This window comes from Arachis hypogaea, chromosome 16 (genome assembly GCF_003086295.3).
Source record: "Arachis hypogaea cultivar Tifrunner chromosome 16, arahy.Tifrunner.gnm2.J5K5, whole genome shotgun sequence".
Lineage (NCBI taxonomy): Eukaryota > Viridiplantae > Streptophyta > Magnoliopsida > Fabales > Fabaceae > Arachis > Arachis hypogaea.
The window spans coordinates 13,897,400-13,912,669 of NC_092051.1; the positions used below are offsets into that span (position 1 = coordinate 13,897,400).

Below are 15,270 nucleotides of genomic sequence, written 5' to 3' on the forward strand. Positions count from 1 at the left end.
TTTTTTTATAAATTATAAATTATAAATTTTAAAATTTATTTAATACCAATTTAGATATTTTAAGTCTATGATTTTTTGAATTCTAATTCACAAAACAAACTTTTTAAATAGATTTGTAGACTTATCGAGATTTAAATTTCGAGGCTTGAGTTTGGTAAAAAAAATTCTATAAAAAATAATAGATCTAAATTTATACCATTTATTTACGGTGAATTTTAGTATACAGATCAAAAAGTCATACAGATTTAAAGATTTGCTTACACCACACTTTTTAAAAGTCACACTTTTCACTTTAAACCATAACTCTTTACAAAGAAAAGCGTCACCTAATGAAAAAAAGTAAATTAGAAGATTTAAGAGAAGAAATAATTAAATTATCAAAATTAATAGATCAAAAATTAATGATTTTAACTAATGTTAACTGTAATGACACCAAATTCTTAAAATCAATACAAAATGATTTTTCTCAAAATCTTTATTTTACTATAAGTTTTATTGAAGGACTTCAAAAACCTGAAAAAACTTATTTTTCACACGGAACTTCTAAAAAATGCTACCATGGAAATGATTCCCTACATCTTTATCATACTTTTAACCCACAATTAAATTCTATAGTAGATATGCTTGAAGAAATATTAATATCCATAAAATTTCAAAGAAATAAGGAAAAAGAGAATCCCAAAGAAGAAAAATTCCAAAATATAATCAACATAACAGACTTAAAAATAAAACCACCATTGAAATTATGAATATTGAAAAAAAATTAGAAGAAGTTACAATGCTTTTTAAACAATTAAAAATGGCTCAAGAAAATAATATTATGGAACATGGTTTTCAAATAGAAGAAGAATTAGTAAATTCTGAAAATATAGAAAATGAAAAACACATTCTAGACTATTCAAGTGACGAAGAACCAGCAATTCCAATACAAGTAAAAAATGAAGCTGGAACATCTAAGGATAATCAATCTCAATTTAAATGGGAAACAGGTTTTGATAATTATGCTTTTAAAAAAGGGTTTAAAAATAAAGATTCAAAATATACAAAAATACCATCAAAATATGTTCCTAAAATCCAGGAAATGGAAGGAGAAAGAATGCTCGATTTAGACTGCAAAAAGAACGAAAAAGAAATTTTCGAAAATTGGTTGAATTCCTTTTTATTAGAAGCCTTTACTAATCCAAAACTTAGTGAATTGTCTGGAAGAGATATTTGGAATTACATAGGGTTTCATACTAAAGGAACTATAAGAGATTATATGACATCAATAGAAAACCAAATAATAGAAGAATTAGCAACAAAAACTACAGCTTATGATAAGATATTATATATAATGATGATTCTATATAAAGAATTTTTTGGAAAAAATATTATAGATCATAGACAAGAAGTTTCTAATAAAGAATATCAAGAAGCAAAAAACTATTTAGCTAATATTCAGATATATGATCTATGTAATGTGGAGTCTTATATATGTGAATATAGAATACATTATTACAAATTAAAAGAAGAAGATAAAAATCATTATCTTAGTATGTATATAACAAAACTTCCATATCCTGCTAATGAATTTATAATGGGAAGATTTATAAGAGAAATAAATAGAGGAACAATTGAAAATAACTTTGGTGGAGCAACTTTTGCAATAAGAGAGGAAATAAAAGAACGTTGTATGCAATAAGCAACTCAAAAAGATTTGCAAACATAATTAGAATTTGTTGTCAAGATAATGAAGAGATACCTCAAAAATATGGTCTTAATAAAAATTTTCAAAGAAAAAGAAAATATCAATTTAGAAAAAGAAAATACTATCCAAACTGGAGAAAAAAGAGATATTTTAGAAAGGAAAATAATAATAAAAACAAAAGACAAAGAAATAACTATTGTCCGAATAAAAAAGAAAATTGTAAATGTTGGTATTGCCAAGAAGAATGACACTATGCAAATGAATGTCCGAAAAAGAAGGATAAAAATGATCTTACTAAACAAATAGAAATTGCTAAGTCTTGTTTCATGGAACCTTTAGAGGAATCTGATGATAACTTAGACTATATTTTTGAATATGTCTCGGAAACAGACTCAGAGACTGAGTAATAATGCTACATTTATTACTATAAAAATAACAGAAAAGTTTATAAATGCTTTCATAGATTCTGGAGCAACACAATGCTTTGCTAGTTCAAATATAAAACTTGATTGGAAAAAATTAAAGAAACCATTAAGAGTTAGACAAATCAATACATAAAATTAACCAAAAAGCAGAGATGGTTGAAACTTTTATTCAAAATTATAGGTTCATTGTTCCATCTATATATATGTTAGATTCTGGAATAGATTTTATCATAGGAAATAATTTTTTAAAGCTATATCATCCATTCATTCAAGAATTAACATATATAGTTTTAAAAGCTCCACACGATTCTTCAATAAATCAAAAATCAAAACGTATAAAAATACCGACTACTACTATAGATAATATCTTAAAATTTAAAATATTTTCTATATTAAAGACATGTTATTTAAATTTATACTTTCAGATAAATATCCCAAAAAATAATCTTGAAATAAAGATAGAAGAACTTTTGGATGAAATTTGTGCTGAAAATCCTTTAGATATTAAAAATACAAATAACGAATTAGTAAGTATTAAATTAAAAGATCCTACAAAAGAGATAAATGTTCCAAATAAAATTCCTTATTCCGCAAGAGATAGAGAAGAGTTTTCACTAGAATGTAGAGATCTTTTGGAAAAGGGAATTATAAGATTAAGTAAAAGTCCTCATGCGGCTCCAGCCTTTTATGTCGAAAGCAATAATGAAATTAAAAGGGGAAAACGAAGAATGGTTATTAACTATAAGAAGATGAATGAAGCAACTATTGGTGATGCTCATAAACTTCCAAGAAAAGATTCTATTTTAGAAAAAATCAAATGAGCAACTTGGTTTTCATCTCTTGATGCAAAATCAGGATATTGGCAACTTCGTTTAGACGAAGAAACAAAGAAATTAACTGCTTTTACTTGCCCAACAAAAGAATCAACAAGTGTGTTGCTCTATGAATGGAATGTATTACCATTCGGATTAAAACAAGCCCCAGGTATTTATCAAAGATTTATGGAAGAAAATCTAAAAGAGTTAAATGAATTTGTTTTAGTGTACATTGATGATATACTAATTTTTACAAAACAGGATAGAGAATATCATCTTCAAAAATTATTAATAGTTTTAGAAAGATGTAAAGAAAAAGGATTAGTTCTTAGCAAAAAGAAAGCAAGAATAGCAAAACAAGAAATAGAGTTTCTTGGATTAATTCTATCCACTCAAGGAAAGCTAAAACTTCAACCAAATGTCCTAGAAAAGGTAAATTTATTTCCTAATAAAATAGAAGATAGAAAACAATTACAAAGATTTTTAGGGTGTATAAATTATATTTCTGATAAAGGATTTTTAAAAAATATAACAGAATGCACTAAAAGCTTATTTCCAAAAATAAGTACTAAAAAAGAATGGAAATGGGATGAAAAAAATAGTATGCAAATTCAAAGGATTAAAGAATTATGTGAAAAACTTCCAGAACTTTATATTCTAGAAGAAAATGACTACTTAATAGTAGAAACAGATGCTTTAGACATAACCTGGTTAGGATGTCTAAAAGCTAAGAAAGCTATAAAAAGTTTGGAACAAGAAAAAGAATCACTAGATTCTAAAGATTCCCCAAAGGAATTACTTTGCAGGTATATTTCAGGGACTTTTACTCCAACAGAACAGAGATATACCACTCATGAAAAGGAAACTCTAGCAGCAATTAAATCTCTTAAAAAATGGAAAATTGATTTACTACCCAGAGAATTTATATTAAGGACAAATTCAAGTTACCTAACAGGTTTCATACGATATAATTTAAAAGTTGATTATAACCATGGACGATTAATAAGATGGCAATTATTTTTGTTACAATATCCAATAAAAATTGAATATATTAAGGGTGACAAAAATGTTATTGCAGATACATTAACAAGAGAATGGAGTTCGTCTACAACGCATTAGATCAAGAAATTCAAAAATATGAGCAAGAACTCGAAAAATGCAAGCATTGTCAACAAATAAGGACACAGATCCAATCTCTCAAGAAGGCCATCGAAGCAATGAAATCAACACAACAAGCAAAACCATCAGAGTTCAGCCAGCTAAGCGTGGTGGACAAATCAGGTGAAGAAAAAATTTCAGAAAATAAAACAATTGCTGAAATCATTAAAAAATCCACCCAAGATAAAAAATATTATGTAATTTATAATAGCCCCATGAAAGGAGTATATGATGCCTGGGAAAAAGCAGCACCATTCACACATCAATCAAGGATAATTCATAAAGGAGGGTTTCTAACACTGGAAGAGGCAAAGGAATCCTTCAGGGAATATGAAGCTCTCCATCTAGAGCAAACCTTAAAAAGAGCAGATAAAGCTCCAGTTCAAACCCAGAGAACAGGGATAATAAGAAACATTCCTACAAGGGCTGAAATCAAGGAAAAGAAAAGGGTCTGTAGATCAAATCTCAGAGAAACCCTTAACATAGTCCTGAATTGGTCTGTAGATCAATTTTGGGATATTATCCTATTGCCAAAGAACAGCTAACAAAGCTGGTTATATTCCCAGATGCTTTCCCATCTGACACCTATCAGTTTTTCCAATATGGATTAATTGATACAATTTTAATTTTTAATAATCTAAAAATTATTAGTGAGTTTCCTGCAGGATTCGTTGATGCAGTAAAGAGATTTAAAAATATGATTGACAATGTAAATCCAAGGGATATATCCCTAAAATTTATAAACAGTCAACCTATTTTTAATGAAGAAGAAGAATGTTTGGTTCCAGCACACCAAGTAATATTCATGTCCGTCTTCCCAAGAAATTTTCAACCAATTGATCAGATTCAAGATTTAACGATTTACAGTCATGAAGGAAGGTTAGCCAGCACATTAGCAAGGGTCTTTGAAAGAACTCAAAAAATAACGAGGAATCTCACACAAGGATTAATTATAAAAGTAGAAATACTCTGCTTGTGTCCAGTAAAAGAAATGAAATTGAAGAAAGAGAGATGAGACTCTTGGTAGAATTTGAATCAGCATTCTACAACTTATCTGGACTTTTAGAAAAGCTCCCTGAAGGGATAAAAAGGAATCTCTGCTATTTAATAAAAGACAGAGAAGACCACAAGTGCCAGCTATGTGCCTCAGAGATATCTGAAGAATGCAATAATGAAACGGAATCAACTCACATGATGAAGGAAGGAGACAATGCATCTGAGGGTCACATGATAAAAGAGGAGGACAGTGCATCCGAAGCATCTCTCAACATTATTGCATAGTGACGTAAGCACTTAGGTCATAGAGCACCAACAATGTAGCTGGTGCAAAAGAACAAACAATGACGTAAGCAATGACGTCATAAGAAGGGTAAGGATGGGAATTGTCCATCAAACCCAACTATTATAAATAGGTTGCTTAGGCAATTGTAAAAGGATCAGACAATAAAAAGCAGGAGGCTAAGAGCACTCATATGCTAGGAGAGCAAGGAGGAAGCTGCCAAGGCGATTCTATAGCCTGAGGAAGAATTCCCTTAGAGAAAAATAATTCTAAACTCCCCTCTGGAGTTAGCATCTACAATCTCCCCTCTGGAGATAAAAACACCTTATGTAAAATATACTAAATAAAGGAAGTTTTTCTCCAAAAAGGTACATCTTCATCTTAATCTTTAAATTATGAATTATTTAGAAAGTTTAGAATTAACAGAAGAATCTGATTATTATAGATTAACTGCTTTATTAGATAATGAAAAACAGGCTGTTCTAAAAACAGAATTAAATCTCAAATCAAATGAAAACTTTAATAAACAAAATCTCTTAAAGGAAGTTTTTAATAGAAAAAATATAATATACTATGGAAAAATTCAACTTGAAGCCCCTATAAAGATAAAATCCGCCAATGGAGAACTTGAAATAGCTTTGATAAATGATGAAGAATTAAGTAAACAGATTGAGAAAATTAAGGATCAACAAAAAAGATCTAAAATTGGATGGATTCATATTAGTACTATACAAGTCTTAATCAAATCTACATATATGAAAGGAATTAATTCACCAATAAGCTTAGCAATCTGTGACAAAAGAATTACTGATGATCCAATAGATCAAATAATTGGAATTGTTCATGGAAACTTGGCAAACGTAAATGTTAAATTCAATGCTTATCTTGGATATGCTATACCTTTATCAACTGAAAATATTGGAAGATCTATAAGTTTAGCTTATAAATTTCACAGAAAGAATCTAATGGAACAAGACGATGAACCATTTTCAATTACATATGCAATAAATTATGCTTTAACAAATAGCCATCATAGTATAATATTTAAAAACAGAGAAAGAATTTATGTCGATGAATTATTTCAGAAAATTGTAAAAACAGAAATACCAAAATATAAAGCTATTGAAAACCCAGTTCTATTATTAAAAGAACCATCAGGAAAAATAGTTTCATCGAATTTCCAAATAAAAGAATCTAAAATTAATAGCCCTTTAAGTTTATCTAAGTTAAAAATTAAAGAAGAAAATTCTGAAATAAAAGAATTAACAAAAAAAGTCGAAAAGTTAAATGAAACCCTAAACACTAAATTATGACAATAAATAAAGAAGAAATATATGTAACTTATCAAGACAAGAAACAAGAGCTCTTTGAAAGAGAAAATCGTTTAAATTATTTACAGTTTTCTGGAATAAATCAAAGGGCATTTGAAGCTCTAAAAATAATTTATGACAAGTTGAAAAGAGAAGTTGAAGAGCTAGAGAAATTAATAGAATCTCTGAAAAATAGTGTTGAATCGATGATAGAGTTTGCAGAAATTCTAAAATAAATAATGAAGCATAAAAAGATTGAAAAACCAGAAAATAAAATAAAAAGAAAAAGGGCGGAAAAATTAAAAAGTAAAATAAAGGAATATAAAAGGGAATTAAATAATCTTCAGATCGAAATTGATGACCTTATAATAAAAAGGATAAAAATAAGAATAAATATAAACAAGTTGGAATTAAACTTAAAAAATTTATAAATGCCTGGAAAACCATATTATGACTTAAAAGAATTAAAACTGTTGAAAGAAAAAATGGAGAATGAAGTTGAAAAATTAAAAAGATATTTAGAAACAACAGAAAGTGTAGAAATAAAAGAAGTTCTTGAGGATTTGAGAAATTATATTAAAAAAAAAGACAAACAGATAAAAGATTTTATATACAATAATCCATGCAAAAAAGAATATTATAAACTAAAACAAGATTGAAAAACTATAAAAATCAGAATTATAAATCAAGGACTAATAATAAATAATCACACAAGAAAAATAATAGAAATGATCAATACTTTAGATTATAAATTTGCACCACCAATTGAATCTATACAAATTATAATCTTATTTGAAGTAAAATACGAAGAATTAATTTCAAAAAAGAAAGAAAAGTCGAATGTTAAAAAATTGGTATCAGAGCCAAATTAACGATTAAGGGTAATACTTTTTTCTCTAAGCAACACTTTTAGTGATACACTTTTAAATTAATAAACAACCAAATAAAAAAAAAATCTATAAATCTGTACCAAAATGCATCTGTACACTAGATGGATCCTTTATTTATATATTCATCAAAACTAAAGCTCAACTCAGCTCGGTTTATTTCCATCGTTAGTTAATAGGCCACAGTTTATTAAGTTATAAATTGCATCGAACTACTACAAATTTTTAGTTTTAACCAATTTAAGAAAAGCGGTGTTGCAATTTTCTTGTTTCATAATAACAAACAATTCATGGTTGTGATTTATTAGAAAATTTGAGGAAAAAAATAAATTATATTTTCTAAAACCTTGAAGTATTTTTAATATATTTAAAACCATATAGAAAGAAATTCACATTAAAATTTTTCCATTAAATATACGAAAGATATAACCATTACAAAAACAAACATGATACTAAAGAAATTCCTTATTAAAAGGTATATATAATGAATTATTTATATTTATTTTATTTTTTGGCATTTTTTATTTTTAATATTCTAAATATAAAATGTATTATTTTATAAAAAACCAGTTAAAACCATCCAAAATCAATAGAGAACGAAATTATATTAGATTATGACTTAAATAATTTAGATTAAATTAATCTAATCGAATCTAGATCACGATGCATAATATTATTATTATTATTATTATTATTATTATTATTAAAAAATAAAAACTTTTATAATAAAAAAATAATTATTAACTAATTAAAAATTAATTTTCAGTACTTTCCCATATGGATGTTTGAGTCATTTTTACTTTTTAGTGGATAGAAATAGAATAGAAGATCAATCGAACCAACCCATAAATGATGGATTAAATATTTAATAAAAATCTATTTAAGCTCATGGTTTGTTTGGTGAATCAGGAAAAGATTTTTGTTGAGTTATCTTTTTTTAAAAAATCTCATAAAAAAATAAAAGTAATTTTATGTTTAGATATCTTATACAAAAAATCTTTTTATTTATTAATTATGTGCTTGTTTGGACGTCATTATTTTGATAAAAAAAAGATCTTTTTCAATAAAAAAGATCTTTTTTTATTTTTTAGCGTATTTGGCAAATTTCTAGTAGTAAAAATAAAAGCACTAGAAAAATAAAAAAAAATATCTTTTTTGAGAAGCTGTAATTTACATCTTTTTATAAAAGATATTTTTCTCTTAAAAAAAAAAGATATTTTTTATCTAATAAATAAACAAAAAAGTACTTTTATATCGTTATACCCAAACATAATTAATAGATAAAAAGATCTTTTTACATGGGATACCCAAACATAAAATTATTTTTACTTTTCCATAAGATCTTTTAAAAAAAAGATAATTAAAAAAAAATCTTTTCTTAAAAATTCACCCAAACAAGCTCTATGTTTGGGTATAATAATATAAAAATATTTTTTTGTTTATTTATTATATGAAAAATATCTTTTTTTTTAAGAAAAAAAGATTTTTTAAAAAAATATATAAATTACAATTTCTCAAAAAAATATATTATTTTTAATTTTTTTAGTGTTTTTATTTTTATTACTAAAAATTGGTCAAACACGCTAAAAAAAAAATTAATAAAAAATATCTTTTTTTTTATCAAGTGCCATACAAATAGTAAGTTGGGTTTGGGTCTACTGTGGCGGTGGCAATTCCCCAATACAGAGCGTTGCGTTTTGGTACCAAGTACCAACCACAGAACAAGAAGGTCCTTCTCGGAATTTTCAATTTCTCTGTTCCTTTCCTCGTCAAAATTTTCTTCGCCCCCACGCCTATCTCTGAATTAAAATATTCCAACCAAGAACATAAAGCTTCCCCTTCAATTTCAAACCCTAGAAAAAACGCACCTAACCTTGCTTTGTGATCAAGCAGATTTAGGGTTTCTATCTTTCTTCGCGATGGAGGATTGTTGTGCCGTTTGCGCCGAGCCCTTGGAATGGGTTGCTTATGGACCTTGCATGCACCGCGATGTCTGCTCCACGTGCGTCTCTCGCCTCCGATTCATATGCCACGATCGCCGTTGCTGCATCTGCAAGACCGAATGCGACACCGTATTCGTTACCAAGGTATACATAAAATTAGTATTGCCACTCCTCCATGAACTGGATGAATCTTGAATTTTCCGTCTGTTGCCGTATTATCGTATTGCTTCTTTTTCGTTCGTCTCTGTTCACTGAATTAAGATCTTAATTGCGCCACATTGGCATGTTTTGGTTGCAATTCAAATGCTAGTCAAGTCTCTAAGTTCCAAGTACATTGTCTACTATGATCACTGCCACTTCCGTTGTTGCTGTCATGACTTGTTCTCAGCTAATTTTTGTTAATGAGCATCTGATGAGAAATTCAAACATGGCATTATTGTTTTATGGATTTCTGCCGTTGAACTAATGTAGTAAAATTTTAAGTAATATTTGCTGTTACTGTTCGGAAGAGATAGATTGACACTGCCGTTTTTTATTGGAAATTATGTACTTCAAATATGGGGATTGATTTGTTAATTCCATGCTCTTTTAAGTGTTGTTACCTTTTGAGTTTGACGATGTTGTTGATACTCATTTTTACTGCATTCTTCCAGGCTCTAGGAGACTATACACGGACGATTAATGATTTTTCATCCTTACCCTCCGACCCAAGGGAGGGTAAGGTTGGATCATATTGGTACCATGAGGATACAAATGCATATTTCGATGATATGGACCATTACAGGATGATCAAGGCTATGTGCAGGCTCTCCTGCAGTGTATGTGACAGGATGGAGGAGCAACCACATGATGCCTCAAAGCGCCGGCAGAGGTTTAGGAATATAGAGCAGCTGAAGGGTCACTTATTCCACCGTCATAAGTTGCTTATGTGTAGCTTATGTTTGGAGGGGAGGAAGGTGAACTATAAAATACTATTGGGTTCATATAAATGTTTGTAAACGTGAACATGTGTAGTCTGATGGAAGAATTTGTAATCTGTTTTCATATTGAAGTTTTTGACCATCATGTCTATGGCATAGGTATTTATATGCGAGCAAAAGCTTTATACCAGAGCACAATTGAATCAGCATATAAGCACAGGTGATTCAGAAGTGGATGGAAGTGAGAGTGAGAGAGGTGGTTTTATGGGGCATCCTATGTGTGAGTTCTGTAGAACCCCATTTTATGGGGATAATGAATTATACACACACATGTCTACAGAACATTATACTTGTCATATATGCCAAAGGTAGGAAACTAGGAACTATGCCATTCAAGTGGGGAATATCCCTGCCTTTATATTGGTCTGAATGGATTGAAATATAAGTTTCATGCAATTTGTATGTTCAATGCAGGCAGCATCCAGGACAATATGAATACTATAAGAATTATGATGACCTGGAGGTAAGATATTTGTTATTTTTTTGTTTTATGTTCTTTCTAATTAAGGTGACTTGACAATATTTTTTTTGTTGCTTCAATCTTAAGAATTTGTATGATCAAATGTCTGCTGGTGCAGATCCATTTCCGTAATGAGCACTTCTTATGTGAAGATGAAGCTTGCCTTGCTAAGAAGTTTATTGTGTTTCAATCTGAAGCAGAAATGAAGGTGATTCCTATGACAAATAGATCTTTTTTCTGTTTTTTATCCCAAGGTTTTATTTAGGGTGGTTGGCTCTGCTATTTCTATCTAACATTGTAAATAAAATTATAAGTTGCTTTACTGTTGTGAGATTATTTCTCATTGTTAAATCTCTGTTTCTTTGTTTTTGGCTTAGAGGCATAATGCTATTGAACATGGAGGGCGAATGTCACGGTCAAAGCGTAATGCTGCTCTTCAGGCATGTACAGTGACAATCGATTCTGTTTGTTGTTGTTTCTCAATGGCAATCTGGCGTTGCTACGGCAAATAGTATATTCCTTTCTTTGTTACTCCTCTAAGCTAGCTTTTTGTTCTTCCCCTGCAGATACCGACCAGCTTTCGGTATAAGCGTAATGATCAAGACCAACGCCGTGGAAGAGGCCGCTCCTTTCGTCGTGATTTTTCTGAAAATCAACTTTCTATGGCCATTGAAGCCAGCCTGCAGATGGCTAATGCAGCGGAAACATTTCATGATCCATCATCTTCAAGTAGTGGGCAAGTTGCAGTTGATGATGGTAATGCTGATGTTGATTCTATTATTCAGCCATTTGAATCAGTAGCTACATCGGGATCTGAAGCATCTGCACGATACCTCCAAGCCTTAGGACCTAACTCGAGGAATGCAGCACTAGCAGATTCATCATTCCCTCCACTCCCACTAGCTTCCAGCAATGACCAGCAAAGGTCCAAACAGGAGTTGGAAGGTTCATCCAGTAATACCATGGCAGCACGCTTGCGTCGGCATGGGAACAGAAATGTTTCTGTAATTAATGCTGGTAATGCTTGGCCTGCACCAGGTCGTAATTCTACCCAAGCTAGACTGCAATCAAATGCTGCTCCTGGAGTGCCACGTAATTCTGGTCAGATGAAGACAGCAAATAACATTGGACCTTCACCCTCAACTTATGCTAGTTCTATTCAACCTACACCCAGAACTGCCCTTGCACAATCATCTGTTGGTTCTTCGCGGGATACACGTGATAACGGAAGAATGGTTCACTCTGCATCTGCTCCAAATCTCATTGAGAGCAACCCCATTGAAGCTTCAATTTCCGAGTTTCCTCCTGTTTCTGCTTCACTAGTGAGCAAGTTATCTGCAAGCACTCAGACTCCGTTGAATGTGGAAAATGTTCAGTCTGCTAACAAGTCATTGGTTGAAAAGATTCGTGGAGCTCTTGATTTTGATGAAGATAGATACACTTTGTTTAAAGACATATCTGGTCAATATCGTCAAGGCACACTTGATACGGAGACATATCTGGACTGTGTGCAGCAGTTTGGTTTGTCTCATCTTGTACCCGAAATGGCTAATTTATTGCCTGATCCTCAGAAGAAGGAAGAGCTCATTTTGTCGTACAACAGTAGTTTGCAAAGGAATGCTTTTCCAGAAAATGGATGGGTCCATGGTGGTTCTGGCATACCGTCTAAAGGTAGTAATGCTTCCAAGAAGGGTAAAGGTAAGTCTGTAGATGGTAGTGGTAGTAACTCCACAAATAGATTAGCAGATAGCTTCTTAAGCACAGTACATCAACTACAGTCAAGCTATAAATCTTCAGAAGAGAATTTGGAGGTGCTATCAAGGGGTGATTATCGAACTAACAAGGGCAAGTCAAAAATCAATCAGCAGATTGATACCAATTCGGGAAATCAACCTTTGAGAATCAGTGGGCAGACAGAGGCATCGGGTGGAATTTTATCAAATCAGAAAAAGGAGGATGCTGGTGTTGGCAGTAAACAACGTAAAAAAACTTCCAAATTTCTTAGAGTGCGACTTGGCGATGGTTCTGCTTCAGCCCTTCTTGATTTTGATAACTCTCAGACTGAGCCAGATCCTGGAACAGACCCTTTGCCAGGTAACAAGAATGACTCCGGAGGTCTGCCTGTGCGAGGTGTTTGGCGAAAGGGGGGAGGCCAGAGGCTCTTCAACTGAATACTCGTCTGTTTCTCCAAGGCCTTATAATGTGAAGTATCTCCAAGCATAAAACTGGAATAAACAGAGACTCCAGTTTTAGTTTCAGGAGTGATGATTTCAATGGTCCAATTTGAGTGGGATTCCCAAGTATAGCACGCTGGGATATGACTCTTGTTTTTGTTGAAGGTTTAATACCATTGCCTTAATGGGTGAGCCCTTTTTGTTTGGTTTGGCCGTTTAGGGTATACATTTTGATCGAAATGGGGGAATGGCGAGTGCCCTCTATACTTGGGTATGTAAGTGGGGTGCCGTTTTTTTTTTTGGTGTGGCAATTTGCAGCAGCCTCCTCTTATCTTCTGCCATCGAATTGTCATCTACAGTTCTGTACACTCTGTAGAACTAGTAGATAAATGCCTGGATTTTTTGAGTAGTTAAGAACGGTGAATATATTGTTGGAACCAAAATTACGAGATGATGATACTTCTATGTTTGGATTTTTGTTCAGAGAAATTCTTATCTTCTCCATAGAGTAAATATTTTCCTTTCTCTACATCATTCACCTATTAATTTTTATCTCTCTTGTTTGTTTTCACTTTTTTGTTTGAAAGTTTTAATGGATGAGATCACTTATTTATAACATTGTAATTTAAGAAATAGAATTATTTGAGGACTTAATCTTTTCATATTAGAGTAATGTTCAGATTACAAATTGTTAGAACTTAGAACACTAATTATGCAAATTTACCCAGGCTTTTTTACTGAAATGCGCATGAAAAATCTTTAATTCCCATTATATGTACAAGTCAAGCATGGTGAACACGAAATGGTGCATTGAGTGCATATCTTCTGTAGCAGGCAGGCACGAGATGGGAGACCTCACCTATGACACACACGAAATAGTGGAATACATATATGAAGGCAGGCACGAGATGGGAGACCTCGGAGACCTCACCTATGACACACACGAAATAGTGGAATACATATATGAAGGCAGGCACGAGATGGGAGACCTCGCCTATGACACACACGAAATAGTGGAATACATATATGAAGCACACGCACACGAAATGGACCCATAATCTCTCCCATAATCTCTTATGTTGCTTTTTTGGATCTTCTTGGTTATAACTTTTTCCATTTATTAAATTAATTATGTATTACTTTTATTTTTTTCTTTATAAAATTGCAAGAAAAAATGACTCATAATTAACCATGCCAAAAATTCTTCCATTTTTATGATAATTATAAGAAAAGTGGTTATAACTTTTTTTAACAATTTGTGATAGTATGAAAGATGTTTATTTATACTGGATTAAGGCACTCAAAGAAAGATTAAGAGTAAATGGAGTATATATTTTTTTGCATTCATATGGTTTACATAAAAAAATTAAGAATGAAGCGATTTTTAAGGTAAAAAAAAAAGGTATACTTTAGAAGGGATGAAGAGAAAAAAAAATAGTCTTAACTTATATGATTTAGTACTCACTACGTACTCTGTGATATACTGTACTGTACTCTGACTTGCAATTCGGACTCAACTTTTAACAAACATAAATAGAAAATAAATAGAAAATTCATTATATGCATACATTATAAATAAAAAATTTAATTTATTATTAAATAATAATTTATTAAATAATAATTTATTATTAAATAATAAATTAAATAATATTATTAAAATGGTTGTTGACAAACTTGAAATGGTTTTTATCACTGCCGTGCCCTCAATTCGTGTCTGTTGTCCCTGATTTGGTCTGTCCATTTTGCTGCTGACAAACTTAAAATGGTTTTTCCATTTCGTGTCTGCCCTAAGTGAAATGGTCCTCCCATTTCGTGGCCACCATGTCAGAAATGGTGTGAAAACCCATTTCGTGCCTGCCATACTAGAATTGGCACGGCGCATTTTGAGAAATGTTTTCATATATGCGCATTTTAGGAATTAAAAAATTTTCCATGCGCATTTCAGTAAAAAAACCAATTTATCCAAATCTATAAATTTTGGATCATAACTATTGTGTCTTTAGATTTTGTTATTTCAAATGTTGGCTCTTTAAATTTGAGTTATTACCCAGAGTAACATGATTTTCCCTGCATCTACAACATTACAAATTATATCAGATAAAAGATAGTTTTTACTTGCAAATGTATATCCTAAATCCATTCTAGTATTTAC

The 15,270-nt window shown here is 30.9% G+C and overlaps 1 protein-coding gene across 1 annotated transcript; it reads left to right on the forward strand.

Annotated features, from left to right (window-relative positions):
• Positions 1 to 9,218: 9,218 nt before the first annotated feature.
• On the forward strand, positions 9,219 to 13,647 carry LOC112756947 (uncharacterized). The gene is made up of 8 exons (XM_025805551.3): positions 9,219 to 9,290; positions 9,455 to 9,648; positions 10,158 to 10,460; positions 10,584 to 10,792; positions 10,899 to 10,947; positions 11,063 to 11,152; positions 11,322 to 11,384; positions 11,511 to 13,647. Exons 2-8 carry the CDS (start codon positions 9,481 to 9,483, stop codon positions 13,113 to 13,115), a joined length of 2,487 nt encoding a protein of 828 aa, XP_025661336.1. The 5' UTR covers positions 9,219 to 9,290; positions 9,455 to 9,480; the 3' UTR covers positions 13,116 to 13,647.
• The last annotated feature ends 1,623 nt before the right edge of the window (positions 13,648 to 15,270 follow it).

Bases quoted from the DNA above. Each gene is read 5' to 3' on its own strand.
- LOC112756947 (XM_025805551.3), top strand. From the start codon at position 9,481: ATGGAGGATTGTTGTGCCGTTTGCGCCGAGCCCTTGGAATGGGTTGCT. The intron at 9,649-10,157 runs GTATACATAAAA...GCATTCTTCCAG, and splicing joins ACACCGTATTCGTTACCAAG to GCTCTAGGAGACTATACACG. The intron at 10,948-11,062 runs GTAAGATATTTG...CTGCTGGTGCAG, and splicing joins AGAATTATGATGACCTGGAG to ATCCATTTCCGTAATGAGCA.